The 14,441-nt window shown below is 35.8% G+C and overlaps 1 protein-coding gene across 5 annotated transcripts in view; it reads right to left on the reverse strand.

Annotated features, from left to right (window-relative positions):
- The window catches only part of LOC123532681 (general transcription factor 3C polypeptide 4-like), a 106,128-nt gene that overhangs the window by 55,243 nt on the left and 36,444 nt on the right, over positions 1-14,441 (reverse strand). For 3 of the 5 annotated variants that reach the window (XR_008365983.1, XM_053517079.1, XM_053517078.1), the window contains exons 9-13: positions 8,480-8,603; positions 7,570-7,656; positions 6,039-6,150; positions 5,230-5,366; positions 3,169-3,295 (exon numbers count right to left, since the gene is read on the reverse strand). The exons of the other annotated variants lie outside the window; for them this stretch is intronic. Coding sequence is in view for 2 of the 3 variants with exons in the window: in XM_053517079.1 (XP_053373054.1) it covers positions 3,169-3,295; positions 5,230-5,366; positions 6,039-6,150; positions 7,570-7,656; positions 8,480-8,603 (587 nt within the window). In the remaining variant the exon portion in view is untranslated. The remainder of the gene's footprint in view (positions 1-3,168; positions 3,296-5,229; positions 5,367-6,038; positions 6,151-7,569; positions 7,657-8,479; positions 8,604-14,441) is intronic. 5 annotated transcript variants of the gene reach the window in all.

The raw sequence follows: 14,441 nt of genomic DNA on the forward strand, positions 1-14,441 counted from the left end.
TAACTTTATTTCTAAAGATAATCAGAAAATAGTGATGAATGTTTTTTTTTAATCTGTTGTGTTACTATCAGGGTATGGTAAAAGTGGCTGCTCTTGATTCTTGATTGACCATAAATCAAAATGCCAGGGTCATAATTATGCGTGTAAAGAAAATGAGGCACTTAACGGGTTTATTGTTTACGATACGCATCTTACTAGTACCGTAAATTTATAAACAACTGAGGGAAGCATGTAATTGATTTTTTTCATAATATACTAAGGTGTTAGTTAAAACAAATTTATTTGAGCTCGATTGTGATAAAAGCTTCAAGTTTATTTGACCAACTCTCGAGTCCGCTTCCTGAAAAAGCAAGTCTACTAGTGTCGTATATGAGAAGATGCGGTATTGACCTCAGTGGGGCTTGAAACTATGAACTGCGACCGACACCTTAACCACTAGATCCAGCTCGTGCTCCCCCCTCCCCCAACCTCGTTGACTCAGAAGTGACCTATACTCATTATATTAACTCAAAATGCACCAAAGGCCACCATTTCATGTCTGTATTTCAAAACTTCACAGGGGAAGAGCCCCCTGATCCCCCTATAATTAGGGGGATGTCTCACCAGTCTGTATTAAAAAAATATCCAGGCGAGAGACCCCTTAACCCCAAGCCCCTTATATGGGCTGAGGTCCCCTCCAATACCTACCGACTGTCAGCGCTATGCGCCTCGACGGTGACGTCTTCGTTATAGACTGGTGCGTAATTAATTGTAAATTGTGTTTACGACACAGGAACGCTAATTTAAAGCATATTCGTCTGAGAGAAGCCGATTGTTTTTGAATACTTCATCCAATACCAGAATAAGAGTAAAATTAAAACACATGTTTCCGTGTGTTAACATCTGCAGAATCATCAATGTCTCATGGACTCGGACATAAACAATCCCTCGGGAAATTGCAAATAATATATATGTAATATGATTAGAATAAACTTGCACTATCTCTATGGAAATTTCCGTTCTCTTAAAGTCATACTTGTATACTAACATTTTCAAATTAGGACGGGAAAATCAGATAAATTTAAAATCAAATAAGCAGGCGGTCATTAACGAAGGGGTCGCATGGAAGACACGTACAGATTTGTCGCCAAAATTTTGAGGTAACCAATAGCTAAAATGATACTAAGAATTACATGTCTCTCCCCATTCTATGAGCAAGACCATGTTGATCGTCGCGGAAAACATACGCCTCACCCGGGACTCGAACTCCCGACCCCGAGATTCCTTGCCCCAAAGACGCAGAACTTTGAGGGAAAGTGAGCGTCCGGGCGTGAATATGTGTGTGGGGTGGGGAGGGGGAGGGGAGTAGTCGTTAATATCACTGACTTAAGTGACTTCTGTTCAACATGAAAATAAGTTCAGCTGTACAGTAATTATTTTTTATAGTTTCATTCTTAATAACCAAGACATTTATTCAACGTCCTAGATCTACAAGAAATTAAACATCGATGTTTACTTGTCCCTAAATTTTCATATTTTCATTTTTTAAACCTTACTGACTCATAATTTATTATACTATGCACATATGTGTAATATGTAATATTACGAGTCGAAAATTAACTAAAGGCATGATAACGCATAAAAAATTGTTTCCGGTATCCCGACCTACCCTAAATTTTTGGTCCGACCCTAAATGTTTTTATGGCCTTGGAGAATGCACTTTTTATGCTTTAAACATGGTCAGTGATGTTAGAAATCAATTTACTGATGCTGATACTCTAGCGGCATAACCCCATTATTTGTATTCATTTTTTGACCAAAAAAAAAAAAAAAATTCCGAAAAATCTCCCTTAATAAAAAAAATCCAAAACAAAAATCCGACCTAGATCTAGATCTACCTACTCTAATATTTTTAGCATGTTACCGGAAACAAATATTTTTCTTAAGGCCAAACTATAAAATACAATTTCTTTATCAAGATCATGGACTGCTTCTTCAAAACGGAACTCGCCTCCTCTATTAAAAAGTGAGTTGTAATATATTTCTAGACAACTACGTAAACTGTCTATGTTACAAATAAACTGTCCGGAGAAAGAGCCCTGACAAATTGACAATCTATTGTAGAAGTTCAGTATACTGAGTACAGTATACCCGAATGCGCCTCATGTAAATTTGCATGAAGCTCTCAGCCTTCTTACGTCATTTGTCTTATACGTCACTCGTTTCGAATTCGGAGAAGTGAAAGAGTAACAACAAGGACGCGAACATAGAGAATAACCATATTCTATTTATTTATTTATTAAAACTGTTGGAAAAATGATTGCTAAAGGAACTGGAAATAATTCAATAAGGATACTAAACTACAGGTTATCTTTGAACCATGCTTTTGGAAATGATGTTGAATTCAATGAATCATCGTTTCAAGAGCATGGTGCGATCGGTACCTGGATTTCATCGAGATGATCGACGAAGTCAGATTTATGATGTTGTCGAGGAGACAGACAATTAAAATGAAATTTGTTTGTGAATTGTAAATTTTGGAGGGATCACAACTTTGGAGGATTAACAGTGAGTCTCTTATAAATGTTCATATTTCTTTTTAAAATAACTTTTGTTTATTCAGAACAGGACAATTTCGCAACTATCAAAATTAGTTTCGAGCCGCACGTGAGACGTGGAATTTGATTCATTTCCCGTAATTATCCCGCGACAATGCAATAATTACTTAACATTTTCATTGACCTACCTAATTTGCATATTTCCCATGATGCCTTGTGGTCAAATTCAACATGGCGTCCCGCATCGATTTGGATGCGCGATTGATACGGAAAAACACAACTAAAAGTAATCATCCGAACATTGCGGAAAGAGTCGACTTCATAGAAATGTAGAAAAAGTGGCAATCAGTTAGCGAAGTAAACAATTTTTTGGCAAAATGCGTATATAGAACATACATTAGCTGAAACCTTATATTGCATATTTTTGAATGGAAGGGAATAGAGCTCTGACTGAGGCCCGATATGGGTAGCCGAATTCAGAGCTCTATGTATAGATCTAGGGACACGGAAGGACATAGACGCCGGGTCGAGTAGGATAGCTCTCCTTATACTTCGTATAGTCGAGCTAAAAATCAATCTAATAATTTAAAAGTGGTTATTACATGAATAAGTCATCATATCCATTAAATACCTTCTGATTTTCAGATTTCTGGATGACAGTTTTCCACATTCATCAACACTCTCTGTTAGTTGTGAATTCTTGCTAAGCACCACTTGTCGAGAAATTTCCATCACATCCAGCAAACTTCCCATGGATCCTATAGCATAAATTTGCAGCTTTTTCCAAAAACGTCAAAACAATAAAAGTTCTTTTTAATCACAGGAAAACAAAGTTCACTCTCCTTACACATGTAATGACCTTAAATGACTAATACTGATTTTATACAGTTATCATATTTGCAAGACTAACAAAATATCATATAATATTTTGATTTTCTATTTCTGATGTCATATTTTACATTCTAACACGATCCGATTCATTTTCCTATTAAACAAAGAAGGCTGGAGACAGTGATTTATTAAACAATAATTCACTGTTCTGACGTCACAACTATTACGTCATAGCGTCAAGCGTCGTAACGGCGCGCTGGAAAAGAACCCGTTTGAAAACGGGCAAATATCTAATACATGCCGACAAGGTGTACTTTAAAGTCCTTGATAACGTGTTAGAATCGAAATAATATATCTCATTTAGTGATTTGCTCTTGAATAAATCACTGTTTGTCGTTCAGATGCGTAGCATTATATCACTCGGGCTACGCCCTCGTGATATAATTCCTTCGCATCTGAACTCCAAACAGTGATTTATTCAGCGACAAATCACCGATGAGATATATTATTTCTTAAATAAATTTATTTCTAATTTCCTTAAAGTCTATTTACAAGGGCTGCTTAAAAATAACGTAAGACTTTTTGCTGTCAACAGCCGCATATTGTGTGTTTTGCAATGTAAAGTATATCAATGTAATTGAGCCTTTGCGTAGATTGCTCACATGATTTATAACATTTTCATATTTCAGATAGGTGAAGCCTAAAGAAAGGTATGATTACGACAGCTATGCATAACCGGTGCAGTCGCTTTTTAATCTGATGTGATTTTAATTCGACTGCTCATGTTCTCACTGACAGTCCTCTATTATACCACAAATTGTGCCAAAACGTATCAAACAGTCTTGGCAACATAGACCTACAGTATAGGATGAATTTGATGTTTGAGAAGGAAATCAGTTTGTGAAGAAAATCAGGCATTTTTTAGTTATGTACAGATCTTTGCAAATACCAACTGAAACATATGAATTAAGGAAGCAGACAGCACAGTTCAGTCATCCATGTCTTGGTCTTCGAGAGGTACAAACGATTCACTGATGGCCAAGAAATGCTAAATGACAGTGAAAAGTATACAGCAGATTGAGAACTAGATGTGTGTCCATAGGACACAGGTGCCCCAACTCCTGCCACTGTAACATGGTTTAATGACTCAGGTTAAACAATTTTTAAGATGTTTGCAACACAAACTTTTAAGAACCTTATGTGTATTTTTCACTTAGTTGGCCACAACTCTGGCCTAGCTGAGCAAAATCCTAAAGAGAACACTTCATAGGCTATAAAACAATCCTCTAATGTATTATGATTCTAGGTCAAGTACATTTTAACATACATGTTTCATAAACTTTTTTTTTGAGTAAGTCTGGACAAGAAGTCTTGTCTTATGTAGTGAAATAATGACTGTAGGTAAAACATTTATCGGAGCTACGCGCGACAAAACATTAAAATGACCAATTTTTTCCTAGGTCAGGGGCCATAACTCCTACATGACTGAATGAATCTGGACGCGAAACCCCAGGTGCACAACTGCACATGCTGACCAACATTCCTGTAAACTTTGGTGACTCTAGGTCAAATACTTTTGGAACTACGCGCGACACAACATTAAAATGACCAATTTTTTACTAAGTCAGGGGCCATAACTCCTACATGACTGAATGAATCCGGATGCTAAACCCCAGGTGCACAACTACACATGCTGACCAACATTCCTGTAAAGTTTTGTGACTCTACGTCAAATACTTTTGGAGCTAGGCGCGACACAACATTCTCGGAAGGACGGACGGACGGACAAGAGCAAATCTATATGCCCCCATCACTCATGCGGGGCACAAAAAGTCTACATTGTTTCTGAGCAGCCCTGTACCTGCTGATTTACATAGTTTTGTAACACACTCCTCTCGATATTTGGTGCCAATACTGAAGTCATCCAAACATCTGATGTGTACTCTAGTTGCTGACTTCCTCCACTGCGGTGAAAGGTGATCAAACCCTGGCCTTGGTCTGGAATATATTGTTATTAATCAAATGATTTCATATTGATTACTTATCTGAGGGTGATTGTATTGACTTGACTTTAAGCAAACACAACTGCCAAAGGACAATAAAAATCACTTACTTAAAAGGTGATTTTATTATTCAACTTAGTATTGACCACCTCAATTTGAACCAATAAAAAGGCTTGAATTCTGTATTGGCCCTGTTATCTCGTATTGGTCCTTACTTTATATCGGCCTGGTTTTCTCTACTGGCTCAGATGAGAGTTTAGGTATTGGCTCAGTCTGGACAATTATCTATTACTGTGTCCAGTATTTATAACATAGTTGAATAATTATATATGTACAATATTGCATGTTGAATACAAGCAGTATAGAGGTAAAAATGAATAATAATCTCAAAGCACAATGTTTATGGTTCTACATAGAAAAGGTTCATACAGTAAGCACATCTCTATTGTTAAGGTCTCCTTATACAGTGCAACCCCGCTAGAGTAAACATTGCTGGAAAGACTGAAATGTGACTTCTAAAACATTTCATTTGACAGCAATGAAACTTATCTGCCCTTATGTGGAATTGGATGTATTTGGTCTTCTAAAATATTATTAGCTGAGGTTATATGGTAGAAAAGAACTTTGTTCATTGTGTTTCTGTACATTAAACAAAGGTAGATAGTACCTGACAATGAAAGCTGCAAGCACTTTGTTTGGTGACAGGCAAAAGCCAGGTGATACCCAGTTAGTTGCTGCACTGAGGTTCAGATCGACGTGCTCTGATGACAGTTTTATCTCTAAAAATCAATAAATAAATATATATATACATATATATATAAATATATAAACTTTCATTATATTGAAAATAAAATGATCAGTTAAGTTCATAATACAGTGTAATCTCTATAGGCTAACACCACTGCGAAGACTAAAGTGTGTAAGAGCTCTTCATGTGTTATTGAAAGAGGTAATACTGAAATTAATTGAGACTGTAACCTAAGTAAGTTTGGCATTCCCGAAATTAGAGCATTTCGCGGGCTTAGCGCAAAACGGTTGTAACTTATATGAAATAAAGAAGGAGTTACAACCGTTTTGCGCTAAGCCCGCGATTTATGACCAACAACCCACTTATAATAAAATACAATTAACGCTGTTAAAGTCTTTAATAACAGGTGTGTAAAACATTTTACTGTTAATAAAAAATTTAGAGTCTTGTTCATAACATCAGTAAAGCTATTGGATAATTTTTATCTCATCATCGGGCTATTATAATAGTAGCTCGATCTGGGATGCTGTGTGGATTTAGCCAGATTGGATCTCATAAAGCACGAAAGCATCGAGTGTGATCTATCCTTGCAAAATTCACAAGAGTCAAATACAAAATCCCAGATCTAGCTACTGTTGTAATGACCCATTTATTATATACCTCCACCTTTTTGTTTGTATATTTGTAATGGAACGAAATCTTAAATATTTGTTGATGTTAAAATGAAATGAGTGATGTTTTTGTGTGTGCTTTTTATATAACTGTGTCAGCTCCTGCATATTCAATGAAAGTAGTCCGGCAACATACAATATAAAAGGTACAGTATAGATTTTTTTCTGCCTGGTCATATTTACTTGTGAAATACAATCCGAATTTTTGACAGAATTTATATAGGAATATAATAAAATTGTAAACTATATAAATTGTAACAAATCTTTGATACACAACCAATGGCAGCATTAAGTCTAAGCTAAAATGTTATTGGACTGTGCCTGTAAATGCTTTTCCTAAGTCTAGAATTCTGACTGATTTAAAAATGTTTCTTTTTTTTTATTAAATGACTAATTTTTCAAGGTCCATGAGTTCCATCCATGGATGAGGGATTGCAGTTTTATGCAGAGAACAGGTTTTTAGTGGTACAAAATCAAGAACACTGGTTAGGTTAGCTGTCCACTGACATATACCGGTAACTCTGCTGAGAAACAGCACTAAACTCTAAAACAAAAACAACAACAAACAATTATTCATGGAATTTTGCTAGAAGAAAGTTCCCATCATTACAAAATGGTCTGTAAAATTTTAGCTGCATAGATAGGTTTCTTCATTTTTTAGAAACTTACAACTAAGCCAATCCACATTCCACTCGACAAGTGTCATACACTTTCTGCACTATAATAACTTCATTTCATTTATGTAAAACAGTAAAACTGAATACAGTTTGACAACATACCATTTTGTTCTATTGTAACTGATATTTTTTGTAACAATGCATCTTGGCTCATCATTAGCACTGTGTTACCAGACACAGCACTCATTCCTGAAAAATATCTAGAAATATTTAAATTATGATTTTTGAATGAAAAATCATGTTTATTTTTAAAGATATACTACACTCATCTTAGTTGCATTACATATTCATACTGTGTTTCTCTTACATGATTATGAGAGTGTAGCATTCTAAACTGTCTATAAGGTAAAACATTTATTTTATGTTTGCATAGAAACTGTGTGGTATTTTTTCATATGCAACTTCTATGTATTCTGAACGAAATAGAAAACATTTAATATTCTGGCATGCCTCAAACCTGTATCTCAACCTTAAATTACCAACATATGATGAAGGGCAAGCTTTCTGTCTTTGCCTAGTATTGAAAAACTTTCAATGGCATAAACGAGCAATATTTTTTCACCAGTAGATTTGTTTAAAAAGGTGGCTATTACATGACACTGTGGCACTTGTCACAAAATGTGACATATCTGTAAAGGTAGAGCATTTAAAGACACCAGACACTTTTCAATTATAAGCAGAATGTTTTGTAGGATAAGACACATTCCTACACTTCTACGATTTGTGATAAGCAAACCTATGTTAGGGGCAGAATAAGTTTAGAAAAAATAGCGTCATTTTAACTTCTTCTGACCTATGGGACAGGGTCCTGATTTCACAGCTTGTACTGAAAAATGTTATGAAACCATAAATATATAATAAGCATTTTCTATAACATATCTTTGTCTAAAATTTCTTTAATTTATTTCATACTGTTTAAATTGCATCTTAATTTTAGAATGGTTGATAAAGTGTTGTACAATATCTCAATTTTATTTGGACATTTTGAGACAGCTGATAAAACAGCATTTACCTGAAGCAGATAAGGTATTGTGTAGGATAATATGTGTCTGTGAGATCACTGTATGACTGTCTGTATCCAGCAGTAATGCCAACATACAATGCTCTTTATTTGCTAGTAGAACATACGCACCAGTCTAAAATAGATAAAGCATCAAGTTATTTATAATTTATTTGATACAAGGATAAAATAGCTTAAAGTAAGGTCTCCAGCATTTTGCAATTTCATGATTCAGCCATGATATGATACAAATACCACACATAAAGCTTTTCATTAAAATGCTCTAAATACAATGTAGTTAATAATATATTCATTCTTTCTGCTAAGTTTTCTTGAATCATTTAAAGTGGCATTATGTGCATCTTACTGCACATAGTGGGTTTTTGGTGAATGTTTTATAAAAGTAATTTTCAGTTGCTGTGCATTTAAATGTGTTAAATTAACGATAATGCCTCATAAGTATTTAAAGCTGATGCTTTAGAAATAAAGAAGTCAGACTAATAAAATAATAGTTCTTTTCTTCAATCTTCTACGAAGTGATCTCCCTATACAGATATTTCTGAAGCTGAAGGGAAGCAACTCCTGCATGCAGTTTGACTTTCCTTGAAAAAACTGCCCCAGTCAAAATAAGAAAAGTCATATTTGGAAACTTATTATTTCGTACTGGTAACAGGAAGAGTTTGGTATATTGGGTTAAAAGCTATAATTTCCTTCACCCTTTTTACACACACATCTGTTTCAGACTGTAACCTCAAATCGTGATACCCTTAATTTCGTGATACCGGAAAATTTACATGTAGCTCGCGCACTATTTTGTTTTCTGATGTCATAACCTGGAAGTCAACTTCAGAAACGTCAAGTCATCTTCTGCACCCAAAAAATGCTCAGTGTAGCACGTGAAAGTGGAAGAAGACAGTTTTATTTCCCGTACTAACGTGAAATAGTATAAACAGATTAATGCAATAATGCACCGAACTGCTTCCATTAAATTATATATAATACATCGACGTTTTCCTTAAAATAGCCTGTTGCAGCCGATTGTTTACATTTTGTATAAGAAGGTCACAGCCTCGGAAGACTGGTTCAAACGCTTTAATTAATTTAACGAAATGGAGAGAAAAAGGTACTACCTTAAAGACTCGAAAAGACTTTTGTACAGTGCAAAAAATCCTGAAGTATTGTTGTTGGTTACTAAGAAGGTCATGCTAATTTGTCTCAATCGAAGCATTTTATCAATACACAGGTAACGGTCATATTCATTGATAGATAGATTGTTCATTGTAAACTTCTTTGTAAAATTGCTGTAGGTTTATAGAAGCCCACCTCTAGCAAAACGATAATACAGGCAGTATTCTCCAACTATCTTTGGCATTGCCAACGAGAATGGTAATTTGTGTATGCAAATTAAATCATAACAGTATATTTGTGTCAAAAGTGATAGAAAACGAATAACGAAATTTCGAATGTTACAGGGACTCTCTGTTATTGTAGTACCTTTCATTCCGTTTAATTCAATCATTTCGCAAAGGTAACGAAAACTGTTCTACCAGTCTAAATGGAAGTCAGTTTCGGCTGATGTTTAAAAATGGCAGCGCCCATCTGAGTTAGCAACATAAAATAAGTTTTGAAACTGTGGGGATAAAACGAGGAAAGATTTTCACTTTATATCAAAGTAAAATAGTTTGAGTTTATACAATTATTATTCACGAAATTGCGCACTGTTTCCTTACCATAACGGAAACTGGTTACTCGAGGGTACATGTGATCGCCATGAAAGCCACTCTGTTTCCATGGCAACATTAAACAAAATGGCAGATCTGTTAAATTTTTAGATATATGTATCTGATCAGAACTTCCTTACTCCACGCCTGGTAAATAACAGAGCTACCTCTTTCAGAGGTATACGGTAAATCGCTCTGTCGCAACTTCCAAGCTAGTGCACGTCGCGATAAAAGAACATCAACAAAGGTGAGTGTCATCATATTTTTTGCATTTTTGCAAGCATCGTATTGAATATAAAAAATCGGGTAATGGTAGGCGAAGTAGATATGATTTAACTTTACAGAGAACTTAAAAGTTTGCTAATTTATTCTTGATTTGCGGTCATGGTGATGTTTACCAGCAAGCTGATTTAGCAGTGAATTTGACCGTTTCGTCATTTCTTTCATTTTCAAATGTTTGCATTTTAACTAATATTAAGAAGCAAACCAAGTAGGCGTGAGATAGCTGTAAAGTATACAATGCATTTGGAAATAAAAATATGTACTGAAAATGGTTTGGGAGTAAAAATATTCACTTTTTATTGTGAGAGACAGCTCTGTCGTGAAGGAGATAGGGGTGGGGGGGGGGGGGGTTAGACTAAAAGCCCATGATCAATAGATCTGCACTTTCACTATTGACCTAAGCGGGCGGGCTATATTTTCTTAGAATCGGCATGTGCTACATTTTCTATAAAATAAATAAATTCAGTTAGAAAAAATGTAATACGTGAAATTATCTTGTGAAAAGAAACTGTTGCCTGTATTTTATAAGACGCCAACTTTAGTGGAAGTGGCTCTAGAGCGATACTTGTTTACACTATGTATTACATTTGTAAAATCATATCTGAATATAATGATACCATAATTACTTTTCGTTGAGGACACGACCAGACTGTTTGTACGTAACGGTAAATAAAATGTGTACTTTGTACAAATATTAGAGTCCCTGTCACTTCATCATTGTACGAGCACGTTCAAATGCACTTGTGAATCTAAAATCTGAAGTTTTAAACAGTCATGCTGATTTACCAGCTAAATCAAATTTATAGGACAAGTTTACGTAGAAGCTAATCATCATGCATTTAGTGTGTTAAGAATGTACGCATTAAATTAGCAACCTCAATTACACATACAATAACTGACAAAATTACTAATGTGATCGAATTCTAAATTTAAGAACTTTCTGTATAATTGTATGAAATTCTAATATTCGCGGCTATTTTCATTTCTATCAATCTATCTTTTATCTGAACCAATCAGACGCGTTTGTTGAAAGGGACTGAATTTCAGATTTTGTGTAAAATTATCTTTCTTTAGAATTGAAATTTTGTCATATTATGATGTAAGAGCATCAATTAGCATCATAAAATGCGAAATTAAGAAAACAAGAGCTCGTTGAACACGAAATGCCCCCCTTGATGCATTCAGTAATTGCACAAGGAACAGAAATTATATGCTCACTGTAAACAAAAGTTCTACTGTTCTGGTTCAACCTGACCTTGACCTTTAACCTATTGACCTAAAAATCAACAGGGGTCATCTGCTGGTCAGGATCAACCTCACTATTAAGTGTAGTGATTCTAGGCCCAAGCGTTCTCAAGGTATCGTCCGGAAAACGTTTAACTGTTCCGGGTCAATGTGACCTTCACCTTTGGCCTACTGACCTCAAAATCTACAGGGGTCATCTACTGGTCAAGACCAACCTCCCTATCATGTTTCATGATCCTAGGCCCAAGCATGCTCAAGTTATTGTCTGGAAAAGGTTTAAATGTTCTGGGTCACTGTAACCTTGATCTTTGACCTATTGACCTCAAAATCTGTAGGGGTCATCTGCTGGTCATGATAAATCTCTCTATCATCTTTCATGACCCTTGGTCTAAGCGTTCTCAAGTTATCATCCAGAAGCTGTTTAACTGTTCCTGGCCAATGACCTATCGACCTCAAAATCAATAGGGGTCATCTGCTGGTCATGACCAATCTCCCTATCAATTTTCCTGATCCTAGGCCCAAGCATTCTTGAGTTATCGCCCGGAAACCATTTTACTGTTCCTGGTCACTGTGAACTTGACCTTTGACCTACTGATCTCAAAATCAACAGGGGTCATATGCTGGTGATGACCAACCTTCCTATCAACTTTCACGATCCTAAGCCCAAGCAACCTTGAGTTATCATCCTGAAACCATTTAACTGTTCCATGTCACTGTGACCTTGATCTTTGACATACTGACCTCAAAATCAATAGGGGTCATCTGCTGGTCATGACCAACCTCCCTATCAACTTTCACAATCCTAGGCCCAAGCGTTCTTGAGTTATCATCCGGAAACCATTTAACTATTCAGGGTCACTGTGACCTTGACCTTTGACATACTAACCTCAAAATCAATAGGGGTCATCTGCTGGTCATGACCAACCTCTCTATCAACTTTCATGATCCTAGGCCATACATGTGATCTCCCGCGCGGGAGGGTCAAAATCCCGATTTTTTCACCTTGCCTCCCGTCTCCCGACCAAAACCATATTTCTCCCGCTTTTCAAAAAAAAAAAAAAAAAAAAAAAAAAAAAAAAAAAAAAAAAATCGGTATTATGACTGGGTTGATAATTACCAAGGAGTGCACAATAAATCAAAGTGTCACCGACTGTTGTGTATTATACATGTTTGACACACATGTAGCTGGAGGAAAGAGTTGTTTTTCACAGGTGTATTGTTGTTTGTTTTGATAAGGGATTAGACAAGCAGGGCATTTCCCACCTGTCTCACGGGGCCGAATATCTGCCCATTCTCAATGCCAATTAAGCTCCATTTTTTACCAGTTTGAAGCAAAAAACTCCCAGTCATAAGAAAATAATTCCCAACTGAAATGAATTTTGATTATTCAAAGAAAAATTTTGCTCGGTAATAAAATCACATAAGTAATTGTTGGAAAAACCAACCCATTACTATTTTTAGAACAGGAGTGTTATTTCCCCTTATGGAGTTACGCCATTTTCTTTCAATGTTTACCAAATTAATTTTGCTACTAAATCGGACATATTTCATTGAAAACTGGATGACAACACACACTCATCTATTTGATAATATCAATCTACATTATTTTGGTAAGGGTAAATACATGTTGATGCATTTCTGTTTTCTATTTTTCATGTCAAAATCATCAGTATTTTTATATGAAAGTGGGTGGGGTAAAGAATTTACATAATTTATGAGTTGTGTTCAGACCAATTTAGAGCTTCGTTTTTTTTAAGTCCTCGAGTAGAATAATGTTAATGCATGTTCACCTTCATTTCAGACCTAAATTGAGACTTTGTTTCTACAAATTTAATCTGTTAAGAAAGTTAGAACAAGAGGGAGCTTCTGTAAGATAGCATGCTCGACTTTTTTCAGTGATTGACTCTGAATTAAAGCTTTGCCAGTAAAAGGGGCAATTAAAGCTTTGCCAGTAAAAGGGGCATAATAGTCAATAGCTTTGAATGTAACAGATATTAGACATTATATAAAACTTTAACAAAAAACAATGAAGTTAAAAAGTGGCATAACTCTGTCAAAATTCAAATCAAGAGTTATGAGGATTGTTTCTTCTGGTGTAGACTTATATACATTATTTTGTGGCCGAAAATGTTGCATTTTGCCTCTAAGTTATGTGTCCGCGCTTTTATTTATGTCGATGAAAAACCTCCAGTTTTGAGACCCCAACTCCAGCTGAAAAATGGCAAACCTCCAGTTTTGGGATTCTAAACTTATCACATGTATGTCCTAGGCCCAAGCGTTCTTGAGTTATCATCCAGAAACCGTTAACTGTTCAGGGTCACTGTGACCTTGACTTTTGACATACTGACCTCAAAATCAACAGGGGTCATCTGCTGGTCATGACCAACCTCCCTATCAACTTTCATGATCCTAGGCCCAAGCGTTTTTGAGTTATCATCCAGAAACGGATTGGTCTACATTCCGACCGACCGACAGACATCTGCAAAACAATATACCCCTCCTTCTTCAAAGGGGGGCATAAAAACATGCCCGAGGCGGTAATCGCATTTCCTTATTCATGTACTGTGAAATCATAGCATGAAATCGCACGCAAACGGAAGGTTTTCTTCGAGTTTACTGGGTGACCTAGTTTTTGATCTCAGATGACCCCTATTTGTACTCCTCCTAGAGTTCATCAAGACTAACATTATGATCCAATTCCATGAATATCCAGTGTAAAATGTAGC

Source organism: Mercenaria mercenaria, chromosome 11, assembly GCF_021730395.1.
Source record: "Mercenaria mercenaria strain notata chromosome 11, MADL_Memer_1, whole genome shotgun sequence".
Classification (NCBI taxonomy): domain Eukaryota; kingdom Metazoa; phylum Mollusca; class Bivalvia; order Venerida; family Veneridae; genus Mercenaria; species Mercenaria mercenaria.